This window comes from Coptis chinensis, chromosome 8, assembly GCF_015680905.1.
Source record: "Coptis chinensis isolate HL-2020 chromosome 8, ASM1568090v1, whole genome shotgun sequence".
NCBI lineage: Eukaryota > Viridiplantae > Streptophyta > Magnoliopsida > Ranunculales > Ranunculaceae > Coptis > Coptis chinensis.
In genome coordinates, this window is record NC_141463.1 from 94,324,728 (window position 1) to 94,349,183 (window position 24,456).

General features: G+C 34.7%; 1 protein-coding gene and 1 long non-coding RNA gene across 7 annotated transcripts; both read left to right on the forward strand.

Annotated features, from left to right (window-relative positions):
- Positions 1-3,008: 3,008 nt before the first annotated feature.
- On the forward strand, positions 3,009-8,876 carry LOC147484596 (uncharacterized). Of its 6 annotated transcripts, XR_015206113.1 has the most exons (6): positions 3,009-3,383; positions 3,486-3,618; positions 5,476-5,646; positions 6,232-6,342; positions 6,775-6,866; positions 8,545-8,876. It is a non-coding gene; the product is annotated as an uncharacterized LOC147484596 (long non-coding RNA). The 6 variants fall into 6 exon arrangements; XR_015206112.1 differs by lacking the exon at positions 6,232-6,342 and having other exon boundaries at positions 5,476-5,682; XR_015206114.1 differs by lacking the exon at positions 6,232-6,342 and having other exon boundaries at positions 6,775-6,927.
- Positions 8,877-12,206: 3,330 nt separating this feature from the next.
- On the forward strand, positions 12,207-17,940 carry LOC147484597 (uncharacterized; the record flags this gene model as incomplete). Its single annotated transcript, XM_086579773.1, has 5 exons — positions 12,207-12,335; positions 17,063-17,131; positions 17,256-17,402; positions 17,586-17,714; positions 17,816-17,940. Coding segments are annotated over 5 exons (501 nt in total), but the record flags the coding sequence as incomplete, so codon positions are not given.
- Between the last annotated feature and the right edge of the window lie 6,516 nt (positions 17,941-24,456).

The window sequence follows — 24,456 nt, forward strand, 5'->3', positions numbered from 1 at the left end:
TTTAGTTGGAATGTTTGATTTTGGGTTATACCCAACATAAATGTTTGAAGAGGCTTGCTATCTTTTTCGTTTAATGATATGCTCGACAGGTTTTTGATGAGATATTGGCTAGGAATTCAATATCTTGGAATTCGATGATATCTGTTTATTCTTAACGAGTAAATGTTAGTTCTGCTTTTGACGTAGTTGTAGAACTCCTAGACATGGAGGAGAGGCTCCATATATCAAATAACATGTAAATGTCTAAAATTTTGTTTACCATCATTTGTTGTTACAATTTTAGCCATGTTTAATTCGCTGAAAAATAGGAAAAGGCTTGAAAATGGATTTGTTGTTACATTTTTTTTATTTGTTGTCGGAGTGAAACTGATGATACTAAACATTTCAAGGATCAATTCCTTGCCAAAAAGGGTGTGCACAATATAATTCTCTCAATATGAACATTTCTTGAAAAAAACGATATACATACTCATTGTTCATACTGAACAATTATTGTTCATACTCCTATTAGACTATGAACAATCATTGTTCATACTTCAACAACATAAGGAATGATCAATGGGATGAACAATCATTGTTCATACCTATTGGACTACGAACAATCATTGTTCATACCCCTATAGTTGGAGTGAGACTGACGATACTAAACATTTCAAGGATCAATTCCTTTCCAAAAAGGGTGTGCACAATATAATCTTCTCTCAATATGAACATTTCTTGAAAAAACAATATGCTTACTCATTGTTCATGTCTATTGGACTATGAACAATCATTGTTCATACCTCAACATGAGTAATAATCAGTGAGAACACATATTGGATTGTGAACAATCATTGTTCATACCCCTAGCACACTCATTGTTTATTGTCCATATTCCTATTGGACTATGAACAATCATTGTTCATATCTCAATATAAGTAATAATAATAAGTGAGAACACATATTGGATTGTGAACAATCATTGTTCATACCCCTAGCACACTCATTGTTTATTGTCCATACTCCTATTGGACTATGAACAATCTATGTTCAATTGTTCATACTGAACAATCATTGTTCATATATACCTATTGGACTATGAACAATCATTGTTCATACTCCAAACAATAACAATGATTGTTCATACCTCAACAACATGATGAATGGTCTATCTATTTGGAAGATGGTAGTGTTGAGACGATCTATCCAACTGATTTGGTGCGTATATATCCACGCTCGATTTGGCATTCTACGAATCCATTATGTGCTTGAAATGTAGGCTTGAATTTTCAAACTCACATTTACCCATGACAAAATACTAGATACAGACAATGTAAGTGGTGAACACATGGGACGATGTTTTGAACTCTTGATCGCATATTTTCTTCCAAAAGTACATATATTGGTCTAGGTACATGATTAATTCAATATATTTGAGCCGCTATAATAATACTTAAACTTTCTTGCAAAAGGCTCGTTTCCAATTTCTTGTTCCCACTACCCCTTAAGAAAATTTTGCGACTATAGTCAGTACTCACTAGGCTTGCATTGTCATCCTTAATTTGAACTGTAAAGTGGCAATAGCTAGTGTTGTTTGGACTTGAATCTAAACGAGCTTGGACATATGTACATTCTTACTTGATGGCTTGATGCGTTACACTTAGGTCCACTCTCATTAGAAACTCGCATTTGGGATCAACATGCACTTCTGATATCAAAGTTACCTTCTCTCCAAACTGCAAGTGTGAGATTACAGGTTACCTAGACAACTAGTTCAAAGCTAGTTAAAAACAAAATCACAAAATATCACTCATTCTCTCTCCAAAAACAAGACTCCCACTCCCACAACAAGAAGTTTTACGTTTCGGTTTCTTTTCGTATCTCTTTAAAAAAATCCAAAACTTCTTGTTCTTAGCAGACTCACATGTTGGAGAATTGAAGTACACAACAAGCAGAAATGCGTTTTTTTGTTTTGTCGATTCAATAATTGATATTTTGTTAATAAGTTTAAAAGTTGTTGGTGTTACGTTTAATGTAAAGAAGATGAAGTTGTTTGAAGGATTAGAGAAGGTTTATCATTTTATTTTAAAAAATTGGTCGGTTAGAAAAAAATCGGAGAAGAAGGGGTTTTTGGGTTTTCGCTCTCGCCCCGATGTTATTATGTTTTATTTCCCAGCACAAAAAAAACGTCCGAAGTCGACTGTGATTGGCTGGTGTAGAGAGAGAAAACAGGAGAGAGGAGATAGAGAGAGAGTTTAACTTGTTATTTTATTTTTACCAACCAATCACAGTCGACTTCGGACGTTTTTTTTGTGCTGGGCCATGCGTTTTAGTTCTATCCTTTCTTAATTGAATGTAACCAACACAGAAGGGTAAAAATGGAAATAAGATGAAAAATAAATGACTAGGCATTTATTGGGTGTTTGGATCCTATTTATTTATTGCTAATAAATGTTTATTAGTGAAAAATCGTTTTTTGAATAAACAAATGTGTTTGGTCTCTATTTTTCTAAAAAATAGTTTTTCTCCCAAAAAAACATTTTTAGGGGGTGTTTGGATCCTATTTATTTATTTTACAAAAACCGTGAAAAATATTTTTTTGAAAAATAAATGTGTTTGGTTTATTTAAAAATAGTTTTTAAATCCAAAAAAAAAGTTTTATGATAATTAGGTAAAATTTGTTTTCAAGTTAAAAACTATTTTTCTTTGAAACACACTTTGGACTAAAAAGCAAATGAACAGACTTTAAGATTTATCTTGGCGATATCTTAAAAATATATCGGGACCAAACACGTTTTATTGAAAAGGTGTTTTAGAATAAATTTTTCATAAAAATATTTTTTAAGAAAAAATAATTTTTTGAAAAAATGAGAACCAAACACCCACTTATTGGTCCAAAAAAAGTGTTTTACAATAACCGAAAAGATAGTGTGCGCAGAGTATATCTGTGCGCGGGATTGTGAACCACTCATTTTAAAATTTGTGAACAGTGTTTAAGTTTTAGCCAACAGCAACAGTGAGGATAAAAACGTAAATGCTCCTCTTCCCGAAACTCTCTCTCACAGCGAACTCTCTCCAAATGTCCGAAATATAAAAGACGGCCGAATTTGGGTTCACCTTGCGCACCCTAGAAGCCCTAAAAAAAACAAAAACATTTTTTTCCTCTGCCTGCTTTCTTGTTTCAGCCCTGCACACACTACTACACTGTCATTGATGCTCCTGGACATTGTGGCTTTATCCAGAGCATGATCACCGGAACCTCTCAGGCTAATCGCACAGTCTTGATCATTGACTCAACTACTGGTGGTTTTGAAGCTGGATTCTCGAAGGATGGACAAACTCGTGAGCATGCCTTGCTTGCATTCACTTTGCGAGTGAGGCAGATGATCTGCTGATGTAACATGGTATTTACTTCACCTTTTTTTTTGTATTTCCTTTTGTTCATATCACTTTGCTAGCGTAAAGTCTTGTTGCTTATCATATCAATCTGTGTTGGTTGTCTGTAGATAGTGTTCTAGTTGGAGATGTATTTGATGGACTTGGGTGTAAGGATTGTGTTTGTCTTGCTCTCTCAGTTCCGAATTCCAAGGAGACACATAGATACCGTATACTATATCAAGAGAGCACTCAAGCTAGCAGGTAACATTTCTATTCTTTCTTTACTTCTTTCTTTCAGTTGATTTAAGTGGGTGTTGTTTTAGAGCTGGTTTGGTTTAGGTTCACTTAAGTTATTTATTTCTACATATTATTGATCGCTTTATGAAAGTTTTGACACAAGCCATGAACCCACTGGACCCATTCAATCTCACAAGTCACAACATATTATATTCATGAACCTGTATTTTTTATGAGCTGTAGGAAGTTTTATATCTATTGATCATATGCAATGTAACATCACAAGTTCTTGATGTTATATACATGATTTTTGTATAAGAATATGCACGTGTTCTCTTTGTTCTTCCCTGTCCATGGAGGAACACAGGTCAGCGTTTCTTCTTGCTAATCCTTTTTATTTTTCTTAAATCAAAACTGTCCTAATGTTTCCATGTCCATACAAAGGTTTTGGTTTTTTTCTCTGCTTTGGCACGCTGAACTTTTACAGTAGCATATCAATATGTTGTTAGATCCTTTTTTTTTCCACTTTTCTCACAATTTGGGGCTTTATTACTCCCCATATCTGTTTTAAAGACCAATAAATGTAGGGTTTGCTTCAAACATCAATATTTGAGATTTTCAGTAAGAAAAGTCTTAATTTAATGTTCGGTTACTGAATTTAGGATTTCATTTGGTCTGCTGAATTAGGAAAATTAACTTTGTGTGGAATTATAGCATTGAAAGCTATAGTTTGTTGTTGATGGTTGTTAAAAATCAGAATTGCGAAGGTATTAACTTGATTGGTGATAAGGTTCAAATTTTGGGCCAGGTTTTGTGAATAATTCATGTAGTTGAGTATTGTAGTATGTATGGTGCAGGGTATCTAGTTAAACCAATTGACTGGCATTCAAAATAGGGCTGAAACTGACGTGCATTCCAAACTAACCATCTAAGTTACTGCCAAGAAAACAAGATAACAAAACTACTCTCTTAATGAGTGAGTGGAGGTTCTGAACTCCTGATGGAAAAGTGTTTCTTTTATTTAAATGATAGTGAATATTACTTTCACAGTTACACTTGAACAAGTAAAGAATGGTTCCATGAAAACCTTGTGGCTTGTAGTATACTGATTCCTCTTGGGGCTAGTCCAATGATGCACTACATATCATGACCTTTCTTTTTGACTGATACATCTCTAGCTTTAAAGTTATCTACTTTTTTGCTGCTGCTAAATACACTGTACACCTCATTATTGACATATAATGTAAACAGACTTAGTTAGCCTCATACTATGTTGTTGTTTTTTTTTTTTTTTTGTGAGGAGATGAAATCTGAAAAATATATTTTGCTCTGCGATTCATCTTTAGTTAACTACATTGTGATTGTTTGTGATTGCATGTTTAGTTATGCCTTTGTCCTTTAAGGTAGAACATTTAGGATTACCTTACGTAATTGAATTATTGGACTACTTCTAAGAATGACCAAATGACCTTCTCTGGAATACATCTAAGAATATGATAAAATAATGTCCTTTCTATAGGGAACTAGAATGTCACTTACAAGACGTGAAAGACCATTGATTTCTCAACTAACAAAACCAGTTTTGTACGGGCAATGCTTGTATGGTGTATCACCTGCCTGCTTGGTTCCGGGAGAGGATGATATTGATAATGACAGTTGAAATATATCTTATAGCTTACTTTGTAGTGTATCGATCAAATAATGAGATCAACAGGTTGGTGTTCTTACAAGTTTTACTCGTTCAGTTTTCTATTATGTATAGGCAGTCATATGCTATGATTGGTACTATGTCTTAGTCCTTGTCACAACAAATACATGCTTTGGGTGTGATTGTGTCAATATGTTGATTAATTTTTCTGTCCACTGTTTTTATCACCTCAGGTTATTGAGTTGCCAGTTAGAGTCTTGGGGTTTCTCCTCCAAAGATAATTTCACCTGGACTTGATGTTCTAGTTATCCTTACAAGACCCTTCTGTATTTTGGAGTTGCCGCGAATCCGACCATATTTATTACCATGACTGTGAGAAAGAGTCATTCTTTATGAACCGCCAGGTCCGGACTTGTGTGTGTGCGTGTCTATGATGGACTGTGAGTCATTTTTCCATGGCATGGTCCTTTGTACACGTAGTAAGAAGGTTCATATTGCACTTGAACTTTTCTTGTGTGTGCAGTGGGATAATTGTCAGCAGTGTGAACTGGTGCAAGAGTGTGTGCTGCCAATCATCCCACTGCACACACTCACTACACTCAAATAAACCATATATACTAACTTCTCACGACAACACTCTTCACACAACACTCTACGAATCAACATATACTCACTTCACAACAAAATAAGGAACACACTCACTCACACTAACAGCACACACTTGGCAGTACACACGCACACACTCACTAGTTTCTCACTTTACACACAATCATAACCAATACACACTACAATTATAGAACACACTTATCAACGAAAATCAGCCACATTAGGTCATTGGCAGTAGCAACAAAGTGTATTGAACAAGCAGTAGTAGGTCATAGCTAGAGTTGTAGGCAATACATATAGTTGAGCGGATGGGGCATTCTTGCAATTGACATAGTTATCTACTTATTCCTTCATTGGGACCAATCAATTTTGCTATAAATCAGTTACTCACATCTGCATGGGATGAGCATTAATCCAAAGCTCTTAAGGATGAGCAATGAGGCACGAAAAGCCGACAGAAAAGGAAAACTTGAATACGACCGACATGGGCAGAGGTTCATTACCCCCCCTCGTTTGTCTTAAATCACACACATATTATATGTCCCCCAAAGCATATGTGATCATTATTTTTTTTATGTCACTCGGTTGTTAGTCTAACCTTTTTTTTAGAGTGGATGTGTTTTAGATATGGTTTGGTTTGTTATTTAAACTTTGTTTGGAAATTTTGGACTTATTAGTAGTTGGAATATGGGATATATGGGGATGGACATGGGATACATTAGATGGGTAGTCAATTTCATCTTACAACGCTCAAGTGTCGGGCTAGGGTCGTAGTAGAGCACTTCCAATGTACTTATGAACTTATCAATGGTGGGATTGAAGAATTTCCTTTCAGCATGGACTTGTGGCCTAGCCATATTTTATGCCTTGCTTTTTCCTTATAACTCTTCTCATTGCTTCCAATATTTGATGATATTGTTGATCAGGTGAAGGTCATCTTATTCACTAATTGAGAGTTGCAAGACACACACCAGTTCACGTGGTTCACAAACACGGTGGCATTATTGGAGTTGATTTGGTATTATTAAACCTTAGAGTTGTTGCTTAACATTGGAGTTGGAGTATCTATGTGGTTACTGGTTAGGCAACCTTGTGTTATATTAATTCGTGTTTTCATTCATGTTGGTTCTATTCAGTTGAGGAATGTCTTTATTTGTTGGATAATTTGCATTTTGGTTTAGGGATTCTTGTTTGCATATTGAGTAATCGGATGGATCTGGAAGTGGTCGTGAAGTCATGTGCAATATATGTTTGGCTTCTTTGGATTCTAGTCTTGGTGGTATTTTTGTTAGATATTTGAATAGAAGTTATGTCAGAGCTGGATTTATGGAAATTCATCTACGGGTGTATCCATAAGGCCATATACATGGGTCTCTTTAAACACATTGATTGAAAAGATCAATAATTTGATCTAACTTTACATTTTAGAAGTGAGGTATGAAATTAGATATGGTGATTGTTCATGTTTTGGAAAAAGGTAGGGTGTTCTTTATTAAAGTTATAATTGTTGACATCTCGGTAGCCATTGCAAAAGATAAGGGGTGCTCCATGTATAACATCAGAAAAGATCAATCTTTTTTAAAACTTTGGGTTTTTAACATTGGGTGTTTTTTTTCATTTTTTTACTTTCTCTTATTTTTCTATGGAGATTGAAACTTCCTTTTGCTACCACCTAGGGTTTGAGTGTTCTGGTATTGTAGAGGCCTGACTTGCTATGTATTTTTATAGTGAAGGTGGATTCGGTTGTGTGTACATAGAAATTCTAAAAGAATTAGTTTATATGGCTGTAAAGTAGCTAAAAACTGGTTGTTATAGGGAAACCGTTAGTTTAGAGCTTAGCTTGAGATTATTAATTGTGTAGATCACCAACACTTGCTTTCACAAGCAGGGCGATGCATATACGACCATCAAAGATTGTGTGTATGTTTATGTCCCAAACAGTACCATGTATTGTCCAGATGTACTTCTTCAAAAAGAATATCCGTGTTTCTTCCACCAAATGCAAGAAATTGTACCACAAATGTCGTATGCCCATAAGTTCTACTCTAAGGAGATCGATACTAATGAGAAAAGGTGAGTGAGAAATTAAAGAATGCTACTTGTATTGGTTTATATCTAAAGGTGATTGTCAATGATATATAGTGAGTTGTTTATATTACATAAGATTTGCATCCGATCCCATCTTTTATCTCAACAAGCGTTTGAAGGGGTAGACCCTTCTGACGCCCTCGTAATCCCTGGAGGCAAGCTCCAAAGTACCTTGCACTAGATAAGAAAGTATTTGTAGTGACAGAAAAACGATTTACATCTATCTATTTTCCATAGGTAAATAAATTCTATTTGTTCCGGTGTTCTTAGGGTAAAACATATTCATTGTTTATGTGTGCTTGCTGAAATCAAAACTGCATGTTAGTATGGTACGCTTGAGTTTCTTGATAGTGAAATAAATGGTTTGATCGTTTACTTCTCTTTTGGTGTTTGCATAAACTTTAATTTTATTCGTGTTTTGAAAATGTGTTAGGCTTATTATCCTTGAAATTTAAGCTTTGCTTTTGAAAGTGGCATTTGCATATATACGTGTAATATTAGTATGAATGTTCTTTAAAGTTCTTTTAATGACTTGGATTTTATAGAGCATGATGCTTTTCTATGTCTTTTATAGCACTAATTTTTCTTTATTATTTTTTGAATTCCAGGACTTTTGAGGAAAATGATACAAAAACTAACGCTGAAGCCGCTTAATACGGATCGTTTACCTTCACTTGTTAATTAGTTAAATGCCCCAGGGAATGCATTTGTATATGATTTAAATGAAGAAGAAATAAAATGTATCCATTTAAGTCATGTTTTATGAATGGATTTTGGTATTTGATTTGACATATTATGTTCTTCGTATCGCGTACATTAAGATTGGAACATATTGCACCCTACGTGTAGCCTTTCATGTAGTTTCTTTATGTAATAACGTCTTCTGAGTGAACACTATTATATATTTTTACCATAATGACTGGAAAATCTTTATGCTTTCTTTGTTTTTGTTGGATTCATTGTAAAATTATTGGATTAGGTTAAAAAATGCATTATGACAGGTTTCATATTCTTAAAAACCTTAAAAATACAAAGGAGGCTATATCAAAAATTTGAAAAGAATGATTTGTGTTTAGATGTTGTAGCATTCATTTTAATGTGATTTGTATCAAGCACATATATTTACAAATAATTCATTATCCAATCACAATATGACACATGGCAACATATTCAACAAAATTCCCCGTGTAGTCGTGTACAATCCAATTATATTCATCACATTTAGGTCATACTTCACAAACGGAGGTAAGCAATACCTTCTTAGATCGACCAATCATCTTAGCCTGTCACAATTGTCATATTATAGCAATCGGTAATAGCTATTCCAAGATCTAGCTCGTGCCAAACATTCCATATTTATCATAGCTGTCAACTCAGGTCTTCACAACTATTAATTACAAATCTATCAATTAGTAGATTCAAATGTTTTCCATTTGTGGAACGTGTGGAACAATGTTTATTTGTAAATACTAACAAATAATAGGAGACAATTTACCATTGAGAAATAAGCGGAACCATTGTTTATTCTCAAGAGGTCTGAGTATTGTAATTTTTAAGCTAGTAAGCTTGATAAAGTATAATGAAATTAATATTACAATGTACGTATGTAACAATTGACCAATTTATTTGGATGCGTGTCGAATACAATATTGTGATGGGGGTTCCATTTCAAGTGATATAGGTGATTGCTTACTCATCCGATAAATATGGATCAAAATCAAGCCAAGTAGTTATGGTTCTCCTATTTATAGGTGATTGTTGCGGCGTGGCTACTGATTGAGGTCATCAACACCTATTCTATTCGATGTATGTAATGTGATTTATTGCATTCGACTCGACGTTTGTGTTGGGTATCCCTCACCATAATATTGGAAAATGGGAATTGGGTATGCCAAGACATTGACCGCAAAGTGTTCTTTACGAGCAGGACTACAAATTGTTCTTTGTAGGCAGGACCGCAAAGTGTTTTTTGCAGTATGTTCTCCTAATATTTTTTTGTACCCACTATATAAGGGAACATAAAGAAAGAGAGAAAGAGCAATAGAGCCACCAAAGAGTGAGAGAAAACCTTTAGAGAGAGAGATTCACTCAAGAGAGAAACCCAACCCTTTACCTTATAAAGAGAGAGAATAGATATTTTAGTGAGTTTGAGAGACGAGAGAAGAGCATTGTAATCCTTCTCTAACCCTTTCTCATAAAATCGTTGCTCTTGTGGAAGTAGGCACGATTGGTCGAACCAGGGTATATCTTTGTATTGTGGTATGCTTTACTTTCTTTGCTTTATTATTATTTGTTTGTGATAGTTGTTGATTGCTTAGAAAGTAGGGTTGGTTGGTTTGATTGGTGGTAGTGAAAAGTTAGACCTAGATTGGAGTAGTTGAGTGTTCATATACAAGCTATCCTGAGAAAGGGATTTGATTGGTATCGTTTCCCCAACAGTTTGTGGCCATCTCTAGAGAAATACTGCTTAGATTATCCCCACGTTTTACATACTTTATGCATAGGGAATCAATATTCAAAGAAAGCATCCACACAAAAGCCAATGCGAGGTTATACCGATTACACTTTGAGATGGCCTGGCATCATGTATTTTAATGCAAAAATATTGTTTTGTCATGTTTAGTCGTCCTACAGATACGTAATATCGTTGTCAAATATACCAAATTGGCAAAAATATTGAGATCTACATCGATTATGATATGGCCATCAAGTCTCTCAACTCACCAAACCATTTGGCGATCTTGAAGTTATCTTTTGCCAACTCAGAATTTTTTATGTCAAGCTTAATCTAACAATAGCAAAATGTGATCATGTCTCCACTACACCATTTTTAAAAAAAAGCAAACGACCCATAAGCATTAACGAGGGTTAGTAGGGTTTTACGACTCGACCTGTTTTGAACCAGAGTCGAAGGTATCTAGGTTGACATTTTAATGTTGAACCAGTTTAATATGGAATCCGGTTTCATGACCGGTTTGAACCGACTGGTTCAACTTAAAAACTCGGTGGTTCAAACATAACTTGGTTAAAAAATCGGTTCAATTTGGTGGTTTTTACTCAAACCCATCCAAGTTGACTCAACCAAAATAAATGCTTTCCTTTACTAACCTTAGAGCATCTCTAGGTGGTGGAAGTATCACTCAGATGTTTGAGGCCAAATTTGAGGCAAGTATCCACAAATTTTGACCAACTCTAAGTGGATGCAAATAACAGCTGTAAATTTGGAGCAGGGTCTACCATGCATGACATTGATATTGTCGCCCCAAGTTAAATAATAAAAAAAAAAAAAAAACTCACACGACATTCCCACTATCGCGCCAAATTGAACAAGTAAAAAAAAAAAAGACCCCACATGATCGACATTGGCAATTGCGCGCAACATTGTCACTGCCGCACCGCATCCTCATCCGAAACTACAAATTTGCATCCATGGATGCAGCTAGACAGGTCATACCTCCGCATTTGCCTCCACCTAGAGATGGTTTTTCGCGAAATTCCGAATAGTGGAGGCAAATATGTATGTGATACCTCCACCTAGAAATGCTCTTATGTTATTTTTTATTCAACCTAGCCGAGTTTACTTAACAAAGAACTAGCTAGATTTTATTTGAACCAGTGGTTTAAACCGGGACCATTATGACCCAATCTGATTCTGAAAACCATGGTTAGTAGCTAGCCTTTGTTCTAGTACGACTAGGGCTGTCAATGGATTGGTTTGGGTCGGGTTCTAGAAAATCCAAACCCGAACCAATAAGAAAATTGGGAATCCAAAACCAAACCGAACAGATAAGATATATTGCAAACTGAAACCGAACCGACTCGAACCGAAAACTATAAAATCAATTAAATCATAGATTAAATCAATTAATTTTAGCCACACAATTAATAAACATATACAAAATTAATCATAAATATTACGAAAATGCCATCTTATCGGTTCGGGTTCATATCGGTTTGGTGGAGGACAAACCCGAAACCAAACCAATATCTTATCGGTTCGGTTCGGTTTCGGGTCGGTAGTGGGTAAACAAAATTACTAAAACCCAAACCATTTTTTATCGGTTTGGTTCGGGTTGGTTATCAGGTTATCAAAACCCATTGACAGCCCTAAGTACGACTGTATGAGTGCTTGTTTCCAAGGCCGTTATTTTCCTGCCTGATATTTCGGTGAAAAATTTAAGTATGCCGCCCAAATGTCAGTTTCCCCCTAAAAATTTCAGAGACCGTGCTTTTAGCTAAGGATTTACTCTCTCTCCACTTCGCCCACTAAATATTTCAGTTTCCACTCTCTCTCTCTCTCACACATTTTTATTTTTGGTGCTCCCGCAGTCGATTTACACTTTCTTTCATCTTTGTCAGAGCAAACATTGAGCTTAATTTTCACGATCTATACTTAGAGGTCGTTTGGCAACTAACAAAAAGCCATAAGCTACCAAGCTCAAAAGTCCTTATTTGATTTTTCACTTAATGTAAAGTATAAGCACGTTTGTCAAAAACACAATTTTTAAAGCAAAAAGACAAAATTTAAAAGCCAAGAAGTTAAAAGTTTGTTTGGCATAAACAATAAAAAATGCTACCTAATTAGCAAATATTACAATACCCATCAAAAAGTTACATCGGTAGTCTATAAAACATACTCATCCCCCTACAAATACCATCTCTCACTATCCCCATATCTCCTTGTACTTCACTTGCACTTGACGAACTTTGTCCCGCTTCATGACTACTACCTACACCTTGCACAACATCTTCTTTTTCAAACGTCTCAAAAAAATCGTCTTTAAGAGCATGCTTCCTTATAAAATTATGAAGAGCACACGAAGCAATCACTATATTTCTTTGCTTGCGAAGATTATAAGATGGCATTAATTCCAAAACTTGAAACCGACATTTCAACACACCAAAACATCGCTCAATTATGTTACGGAGTGACGCATGAGCAAAATTGAATTGCTCTTTTGCGATTTTTGGTGATCTTCCATGTCCGCTATACTCATTCAAATGGTATCTTTGTCCTCTGTACGGTGCTAGAAACCCAGGGGCATTAGCATATCCGGAGTCAACCACATAGTATTTTCCTGTTAAAAAGTAACTTAGTTAAAGTGAAAGAAAAAAAAAATAGAATGGTATTGAACTTAGCTTAGCTGCAATTACCATGTAGAGGTCGGGGAAAATTCAACTGCGGATCTTCAATGGTTTCTTGTAGAATTCTTGAATCATTTGCTAAACCTTCCCAACCAGCAAGAACAAAAGTAAAACACATATCAAAGTCGCATACACACATGACATTTTGAGTTGGTATGCCTTTCCTCCCTCGATACGGTATTTGTACTTTACCGGATGGCACAGCTATTGGAATGTGTGTCCCATCAATTGCCCCAATACAATTCTAACAAACAAAACATACTAAACTTTTAATATGATATCACTAATATAAAACGTACACCATATAAAACATATACATTTGAAAATGACAAAAGCCTCTAACATGTGAAAATTGTTACCTTGAACCACGGGTAGTACTTATCGTCTTTGCTCCTTAGATATGAGTGTGTAGTAGTCATGTTGGGGGGCAATATAACTTCTTTTGAAAACTTACAAACAGCCTTCAACACTGTTTTGAAGTGTCGAGATACAGTCTCTCCAGAATGTTGGAACCGATCGGCAACAGTTCTATTAGATTGGTTATGACCAATAGTGTACAAGAATATACACATTTGTTCTTCCACAATAAACGCATCGTGTCCCCTAAAGTAACCCCCTGACTCTTAAAATATCACACAGGTCATATAAGACGTTTGTTTTCATCCGAAACATATCTATGGACCTATTTTCATTTCCTTCGAGACAATTGATCACATACTGCTTTCCTGATAATGAATCATTGTGATATGGTTGTTTATTTATACGGTTAGTATACTAAATAATAGCCTCCGTTGCAATCAATTCGGCAACTTTCCATTCTTTATCACTTGTATCGGTCGAGGTAGAACTTGTTGAACTCATATATATATATTCTATTGAATTTGAAAAAAAAATATAGTATTAATTTATAATATATTAGCAATATAGCAATATAATGGAATTCGAAAGATTATATTCATGCAATTAAAAATGGTCTTGAATATGACTAAGAAGGTCTTGAATATATATGTGTTTGGGCCTTTGGGGTAAGTAAATGCAAGTAAATACAAGTACACTATGAGCAGGTCCACCAACTAGTGAAATAATAACTAGAAATAATTACCTTATATTTCCTGTCAGAGAAAGTATTGCGTGCTTGGAACAGGTTTGTAGAGCAACGACTTGTTATGCTCATGTTATATGCAATCTATTTGTTTTGGATCGTTTATTCTATTCCATGTTACTGAAAAAAATATGTAGTTTTCTTGCAGCTTGTGTTATCACTTGATTTTGTAACTGTGAAAGTGTTAATATAAACCTTTATATACTTTATATTTTTCAGTACAGTTGCTTGGCAAATGACACTTCATCCCCCAGAAATGCAGAAAAGATATCTAGGAGGCGGGTCCCATCAAAAATAAGGATGGACATGAGGGGAATTTATGCACTTATTTTCCATTCACTCATCAGCTCGCACAAGGCACTTTGTTTCCCTCTATCTATATATTTTTTTAACCATGAACAAACTGTTACTTGGTGGTTTCTCTTACTATCTTCCAAAACTTTGTGCATTCAGAAATCGAAGTTCATAAAGCAGGGGAGCTTTAGCCCCAAGGAACTTGATGCAGATGGTGTCTCGCACCCGGTTAGCGGTAGAAAGATTTTTGGAAAGAAAACCAACTGAGCATCTAGATAGACGAGAGAAACCAGATACCCAAAAATTATTGGCTGCTTTAGAGGCCATAATGTATACTTATAAGATGTAAGTTATAAGATGTAACAAACCTGCTACAGCTCTGATAAAGAGGCAAAACCACCTGTCAGACTAATCAACAAAACTTGCACCAACTTCTCCACAGACTCCGAAACACTGCCAAAAAAACAAAAGGTGCTTATACCACTAACAATTAACAAGTTCAACAATACTTTTCATTCCACCAGTTTAAAAAAAAACACATACACACACACACAAACACTTGTCCGCTTCAGATCAAACATTTAATGGGGAAAAACATTTCAAATTCACGTTATATTTACTCAAATTTACTCAAAGGTATTTGAATCACATACACGCAATTGTGTTCAAGAGATATCATATAACATTCTGCCAACTACTGATTCAACAATGTTTGGGTCAACCTTACTCACTCTATCTTAAATAGTTAACCTAAACATTTTCCAAAATACTGGAACAACAAAGAAGAGGGCCTCAAAAGAACATAACCTATAACTTAAAATTAAAAACCAAGTGCGGATGTGCTCAATCTTTCAGTATCACTTCTAAATCTTCTACAAATCTCCTTCCTCAATGCTTAACAACACATCTCTTCTACGTGCATCTGGCATGTGCAAAAAAGCTTCTCTCCATCCTTTGTCCTGAAATAGGGATATGGCTTTAACATAAGTCTTCCTTCCAATTTTGATACCCATAGCCTCAATGATGTCAACACACTCCGTTATACTGAATTTGCCCCTCTTTTCAACTCTAGCTTGTGACGCTTCAGCTAGCATCTTCACAGCTTCAGTAAGCTCGGGTCCTTTAGGATCACTTCTTTCTCGCTTGCGAGAATGGCTTTGACTTTTGTTTTGAGTGCTTTGAGTGCCATAGTCATTATTTTCACGGCTATTGCCACCCTCTGAAATTTGAACTTGAGGAGGCATGGGAGATTCAGCAGTTGCTTCTTTCTCACCATTCTCTTCATCTGTTGAGTCGAAATTATAACTCACCGATGCTTTGTTAGATCCAGTCGCAATTGTGTCTCCAAAAATTATTTGCAAATCTTTGTACTCAGGGCAACCTCGAGCTCTCAACCTCTTTAAATGTTTGGCCTTTTTGTGAGTCTGTTTTTTGTAATAAAACAATTAACATAGTTTCAAAAAACATAGTTAAAAGGAAAGGAATACTAATAAATGATAACCGTTTATCACCTTTATATAATCATCCCACCAAGAATCACTCGCAGTAAAAGTACCCAATACTTGATTAAATCCCGTCCCACTAGTCTTTTCAACAAGCGCTTTGAATTCTCGAAACCTTTCTTTCATGTTTTGGTGCTTGTTCTTGTATGCTTTTGGTAAATATTTAAGTCCAAATCTCAAATAATACTTCTTTCTCAAGTCAAGCCATTCATTCTTCGTGAACTTACCATTAACTCTTTTAACACCGGGCGTAATCACATTTTCCTTCAACAACTCAATAAAGTAGCCCTCTTGCTCTAAGTTCCATTCTCTTTTCAACTTCTTTTAGCTACCTCAAAAGGTTCCAATTCCAAAGGGGCACTGCCTGAACCCATCTAAATCCATCGAAAACAAATTACTACAGTAAACAAATTACTTCTATAATAGCCAGGGTTTAAAATATAAACACAAAAAAGGAAACAGTACATTTAAAATATAAATTAGACAGACTCGGCAAGAGGGAAGCATTTCTTTAATTCTGGATCGAAAACTTGGTTTAAGCATGAAACATACATACCAGAGAAGCAGCAGAGCTGAAAGCCTGAAACACCAACAAGAAGAAGGAACCTTTCGATGAATGGATTGTCACAAACAATATTGCCTCTTTTAATTACTTCAACAGCATCGATCGATACGAGATTATGAGAAAACTGAAAAAGGGGTGGAATATGAAGAGATTGCGATAGAATGAAAACCTAGGGTTTTCAATTGCGATTGAAATCAATAATCACATTAACTAGGGTTTTCAATTGCGATTGAAATGATTGAGTTGAGATTGTCCATGGATATGGAGTTGAAATTTATCGAAGGGTTTTTGGAAAAGAGGTTTTTGTAGGAGAGAAACAGAGAAACAACGGGAAGACAAAAGCTAGAAAAACTGACTACCCGAAAATGAGTTTTTGGACTTTCTATAAAGACATTTTTTTTGCTTTCCCACTTTTTATATTTTTGGCTTTCTGAGATTGCCAAACGTGCTTTTAACTTCTGTCCTTCTAGAAAGCCAAGAAGTGACTTATCGAGGTGTTGCCAAACGACCTCTTAAAGTTCTGGGATAAGATCAATTCAACATCATTGAATAAGGAGATTTTAAAAGCTACATATGAGAACTGCAAGGTACCTCTTCTAGCTTCCCCTTTGCCGCATTTAATTAATATCATAGCTAGTGATGAAAAAGTACGTTAATATTATTATTATTATTATTATTATTATTTTATTGTTTTTCTTCCCCTTCTAACAGGTGCTTTTATGGTCTGAGCTTATAAAGTCGAGCTCGGAAGAACGTTCTTTGCTGAAAAATCTTGGAAGCTGGCTTGGAAAATTTGCAATTGGAAAAAATCAAGTACATCATGCTCATGAAATTGACCCAAAGGTGTTAATAATTGAGGTATGTGTCCGTCTTTAATTCCTTTTTAGTTATTTGTAGGGTAATAACTATTTAAGATTCTAATGCATCTTAATTGGATTGTCTTAGGCATATGAGAATGGGTTGATTATTGTTGTGAACCAGATTCATCTGCTTTTAGTTATTTCAGTGTTTTATTTTTATGTCCAAGTACTTGTGATGCAGGTACTGGAACCATGCCAAAGTATTGCTGCATATCAGTCTCCCAATCCTTGGACCATGGGCATTCTTGGTTTGCTTTCTGAAATTTGTGCACTACCAAATCTGAAAATGAATCTCAAGTTTGATATTGAGGTATATTTATATTTTTCTTTTGAATTTTGGTTTCAAAGTTTATGACTAAAGTTTGTTGTCACATGCAATTATCTATTTTCCATTTTCTCTTTGTATTTTAGGTTCTATTTAAGAACCTCGATGTATGAAAGATCAAAGATGTAAAACAAACTTAATTTCTTAAAGATCGGGTTAGGGAAGTCGAAGGAAATCCTTATTTTTCCAACAAAGATATTGGGGCTTCCCAAACCAAAGAACGTTTCAAGTCAACTCTAGGACCGCTTTAAATCAAGTTGAGATGCTGCTTTAGGTTGCAACTCAGTCACATTCTGTTAGTCATTCACAATTATTATTTCAGGTTTGTATGTTCAAATTAGTGTTCGAGATTTAAGATTTTTGTATAATTCTCTGATCTTTGTTATTGCAAACCTGTTTGGGGGATGTAGTACACTGCTCCACTTCATTATATATAAGGTAAAGAGGAAATTGGTACCTGGGAAAAGAAGTAAAGATGGGACACAAGAGCAGAATGTAGAACAATTGGCATGTTGGATGTGTAAAATAGCTTAATTGAAAATCCCAAGGGTTTTAAAGGTAGAATTAAACTCAACACTTTGAAATTCAAAAAAATAACATAGAGAATGCTTTGTTAGACAACCTGAGACAATGCTTAGTAAACGTATTAAATAGTACTGTAGGATGTCCAATAAAACTTCACTGAAACCAAAACCTTCCCCCTACACTAAATCACATATATGGAATCATACGTTCTAGGACAAGAGACTAATACATACATACCATAGAGACTAAACACTAAATCAGCATGTATGAAATAATACATTCTAGGATAAGTAGACATGGACTCACACCTATCAACAAAGCAAAAAAATTATATAATAAAAAAAAATTACCTATCAACAACTTTTTATCGTTTCATTGTTCTTTGTCTTTTTAGCATTCACATTCCAACCACTTGAACTTCCTTCATCATAAAGTTCTTGAATGCTCTTTCGCTTTTAAGACGAGGACAAACAACCTCTTCACCGATTCATCCAAATTAATATACTTCGTAAGAACTTCAACCAAAAATTCCATACACCAAGAAAGTTAATCCTTCAAAGTTTTTCTTATAATACTCGAGTAAATTATCCACTTCATTATTTACCCGTAACATCTTTATAACATACTTAACGAACACCTAACACTTCAAAAAGAGAAAAAATAAAATAAAAAAATAAAATACATCAAATTAATAACATTATAAGTAATTAAATTCAAAAATAAATAAATAAATAAAACTTACTCATCTAATATGTTTCTCATCCTTAGAACCGACTTTTGAGTTTCCCTATTTGCATAAACATTATATACACCACGGTGTATACAATACCTCTTCTGCTTGATTTTTTTAATAAGATATTCAAAAAAATCGAAAACATTAATGAACTCATAATTATATTGAACATACGTTTCTGCTAACCATCTGTCTTTTGGAGAACAAAAAAAATTACGAAATTTACATGAACATTCTCTACAAAACATAAAAAAAATTAGACAAAGAAATTAGTAATCATAAAAAAAAATAAACATTTAAACATAAATATAAACGGATACTAATACAAAAATAACTTAACTTACACTTCCATTTTGATAAAATTCCAAGATAACCTGGAAAAAAAAATAGTGCATTAAACATATATATCATGTAGCAACATACACATACATGTGAGTGTATTACACCCACATACATTTAGTTTGTTTCACTAGAGTAGATGAAGAATAGTACCTGAGAGAGATAGAGAGAGTGACTGACTAAACTTTCTTTGATCAAGGATATCAACTGATGAAAATAGAGACTCCCAACAGATATAGAAAATAGTGTACTGATTAATTTCTACGATTATTAACCACACTCATGGCATTCAAAATTTATGAAAAATTTAACAACTCATTAAATTAACAACATGTATCGATACCTTACTATTATTTGCATCAGACTCAAGCGTATGGTCAACTCAGAAAAAAGATATATAAGTAAAATAACTCTATCTAATGGGCTTTCCTTGGGCTTTTTAAAAAAATAAACAATGAGGCCCAAACAATTTAAAAAGTTCAACAAATTAATGGACTATGGGCCAAAGTTTGGGCTTTTGTAAAATACATACATAATTAGAAAACTTTGGGCTTTTCACGTTGTTCGTACATTTTTTTTGCTGGATACGCTGTTCGTTTTCACTATAAACTCCACATACAATGATAAATAGTAGCAGATAAATAATAGTTCAGTTAATATAAATTTTATCGTTCCAATTCGTTGATTCTTCTTCCATCACAACTTAACGATTCAGTATGTAAGTGCAAGTTTATACATAAATTAACAAAAAAGACACGACTATGGGCCAAAGTTTGGGCTTTTGTAAATTACATACATAATTAGAAGACTTTGGGCTTTTCACGTTGTTCGTACATTTTTTTTGCTGCATACGCTATTCGTTTTCACTATAAACTCTGTTTCGGCAATAAACTGCTTCAACACAACAAGAGCAATGGTAAAGAACGCACTAAGAAACAGAGGAATTTGATGTTGGGGGAGATGAAACTGAACCAAGATAATGGCTGCCTACGTACCCAAGATCTATTCTCTACGGATCAAGTTTCCACGTAGTTCCTTATGAAAAATAGTTTGGTATTTATAGAGGTAGAGTAGAGAGTCCTTGTAGCTCAAGTAATCTTGTAGCTTGAGTAATTGTAATAGACTATAACTCTCAACTGATAATTATCTCTTTGATAATAAATGAATCTGGACATAAATCAATGTACATTAGTGGCAAGCCATGTGGCTAAGGTTCAGCCTTAGACACATGAGTTAATGGGCCTGTACATTGATCCATGGTAAAGCAAATTGGGCATTAGCCCTGTTGATTAAACGAATAAAGTGGAGACCCCTACTAATGGACGTTTGCCACGTAGGTGGGGGTCGAAACACCGCCCCCTCTTTGTCATGCGAACAAAGTTCACATGGCAAAGAAGAGAAGAAAAACTCGAGGAAAACTTGGAATAAGAAAAAAGTAAGCGGAATGTATAACAAAGTGTCGTATGAATGTAAACGATAGGACTATGGACAGTCGGAAAAAATTCGTGAACGCAGACGTTAGTCATGTCAAACTAACGTATATGGGACGCAATGTAGTTAAATAAAAGATGGCTGAAAGGAGAAGTGAAATAGGGGCACAGAAAAAATTACAAAAGAAATTAATGGTTGAAACTGTACCGAGCGCATTACGTAATAATAAATAATTTTAAACTAATTTATATGAGGCTGCAATGTAATTAATTGATAGAGGGTGAAGCGAGAATTAAAATAGGTGACACAAAAAATCGATAAAGAAAACCAATTTTTAACCCGGACTTGCAGACCTTAGCATTAATAGAAGTATGGAAAAAAATGTAATCCATTCAAGAAAGTGGTTGGGCTATAGTGGCAGACCCACTAAGTTTGTGAGCTGAGTGAACAAGGACAAAGGTAGGAAGTGATAAGCGAGATTAAAGAGATAAAGACAAAGGTAGGAAGTGATCAGCATATGGATAAGGTAGGAAGTGATAAACACCGTGACTTAGAACAGTGGAGTGTTTGAGGCAAGGAGATTAAAGAGATAAAGACAAAAATTGAAGGAGATAAACACATGCATACAACGAAGTGATAACCAATCTTTGCACTGCCAACCTTTTAAGGATCTCTTTTGCCGGTATGGTTTTATTCTTTTTCTTGTGCTATCAGCAACCTCCAAATGGGCCGGCGTCAGGAGGAAAAAATGTCCAACAACCCTCGAAAACATCACCGCGACATGAAAAGATTTGTATTTTTGTCGCAGGTTGAAACGGAAAAATTACGAGCAAAAAGATATTGACAAAAATTTCGAAAGTGAAAGATCTCAATGTCTTAGAAAAAATAAAGAAGTTTGAAGAGAGGTTTTGCTCGGGGTGATCCCACCGTAATGCAAAGAGAAAAGAAATAAAGAAGCCGGAGAAAATATTCGCCGAAAAAATCGAATTTAAAAGTGTCTCTCGAAATATCGGCCCAATGTCTTAGAAAAAATAATGAAGCGGACGGAAAGTTTCACTTACTCGGAAAGTTCACTCAGAAAGATCGGTTGAATGCCTCAGAAAAAATAATAAAGCTGTCGGAAATTTCAACTCGGAAAGTTTCGCTCAGAAAAGATCGGCTTAATGCCTTAGAAAAAATAATAAAGCCGTCAGAAATTTTTGCTAAAAAAGTTGACGTAATGCGAATTTTCGTTGCACGAAGAAACGGCGGTATTACGAGCAAATTATATTCACAAAGAGTCGACGGAGAAAAATTCAGAGAATATGACAAAGCGGTGTCAAAAAATTTCGACCACATGAAACAGGTATGTTAGTGTTTTTTATCAGTTATCTTAAAATTTTGGTTAAGTCTGAAAGACTGACGATCCCCACAGACGGCGCCAATTATGTTTCGGCAATAAACTGCTTCAACACAACGAGAGCAATGGTAAATAACGCACTAAGAAACAGAGGAATTTGATGTTGGGGGTGATGAAACTGAACCAAGATAATGGCTGCCTACGTACCCAAGATCTATTCTCTAGGGATCAAGTTTCCACGTAGTTCCTTATGAAAAATAGTTTGGTATTTATAGAGGTAGAGTATAGAATCCTTGTAGCTCAAGTAATCTTATAGCTTGAGTAATTGTGATAGACTATAACTCTCAACTGATAATTATCTCTTTGATAATAAATGAATCTGGACATAAATCAATGTACATTAGTGGCAAGCCATGTGGCTAAGGTTCAGCCTTAGACACATGAGTTAATGGGCCTGTACATTGATCCATGGTAAAGCAAATTGGGCCTTAGCCCTGTTGATTAAACAAATAAAGTGGAGACCCCTACTAATGGACGTTTGCCACGTAGGTGGGGGTCGAAACAAACTCCACATATGTTGATAAATAGTAGCAAATAGATAATAGTTCGGTTAATACGAATTTTATCGTTCCAATTCATTGATTCTTCTTCTATCACAACTTAACGACTCAGTATGTAAGTGCAAGTTTATACATGTATGAACAAAAAGTTTTTAATAAATAATACTTTGACCAAGGACACGACTATGAGCCAAAGTTTGGGCTTTTCGTAAAATACATATATAATTACAAGTCTTTGGGCTTTTCACGTTGTTCGTACATTTTTTTGGCTGGATATGCTATTCGTTTTCACTATAAACTCCTGTGCAAATTTATACATGAACAAAAAGTTCTTAATAAATAATACTCTGACCCAAACAACCAAAATCAATTAAACTTACTAAACCGCAAGCACACATCCTTCAAAACAAATTAAACAAATTAAATTAGACAAAATATTAGTTAAATGTAATTTAGTATAATGATAAGGAACAACATTCTTAACTATTTACAGGTAAAATAGGTATACTTAGACTTGATAATTATTTTATATACACGTGAACGCAGAACCATATTACACACGCGGAGATGAACTTCAAGATACTCAATGGGCATCCTAAATGCTAAAGGCGCATAATCCACCTTTAAATAGACTTAGAAATTAAAGAGATGTCTGATACAGAGTGTCAATAATCTCCATTATAGAAGACTATCCGCTATCCGGACTCATCTTCATGTAGTTCAGAACACCCAAGTCCCCAATACATACACATGTACAACTCAGCCTATTTTGTCTCTTAAGTATCTAAAGCAATTGGACTAAACAATATTTGACTAAAACAACTTACCTATCCATGGCGTCTATGGTAGTAGATAAGTAGGACTACAGTGAATATGAAACCAAGAGAGCAGAGACCGAGGACTATAAGTTTAGGGGAAATGGGTTTTTGGCTGGAGATGTGAGGAACAATGAGGGAAGAATTTATGCACTTTCACCGAAACAAACTTCAGACGTAAGAACTTCCTCTTTTTTTGTGTTTGAACAATTAAATCTCAGTTCAACAAGTGTACGTGCATAAATAATAGATCCTGTACACGTGGGCTTCTAATGACAATTGATAGTAAGCAAAGACCAAACCAAAATATCATATCCCATTTCAAAGCTCATAGACAAGTGTTTACAATGTGTCTTATTTTCAAAGCAGTAATGTTACACCGACCCACTTGTTTAACATTTTCACCTACTATTTGAATCTACTGATGTGTCAAAAGTCTTAATCATTGATTTATGTAGAGATACGTGTCCGTGTGTATTGCAATGCAAACCAACGTTATCCAAATAGTCAGTCACAATAGCTAGTATGTCTAAACAGTAAGTCCGTGTAACACTACTCCTTTCAAAAAACTGTTGAAAAAAAGAAAAGATGTTGAAGAAAAACAAAATCAGCTTGAAACCCTCAAAAACCTTATACTAGATTGTATGATTCAAAATTAAACGATTCTTATTTATGAAAATTTGTCACCATTTAGATTAAAATACAGAAAATGAGCATTGTCACACCCCGAATTTCGACAGAATTTGGAAAAACAATATTTGTTCCCGACTTTTCGATTTTCGAGGTGTGATGCACTTTCCACTTCTAAAAACCTATAAACAGTTTAAATATGCAGATAATTAAAAACCAATAAAAATTTTAACTTAAACAAAAGTCCTCTTCATTACAAAAATTCACAAATAAGATTAGGTTACAAATCTCTTTTCAATAACTCTTTATTTAAAATTACAAATGAAAATACAAATAACATTATCTCAACTGAAAA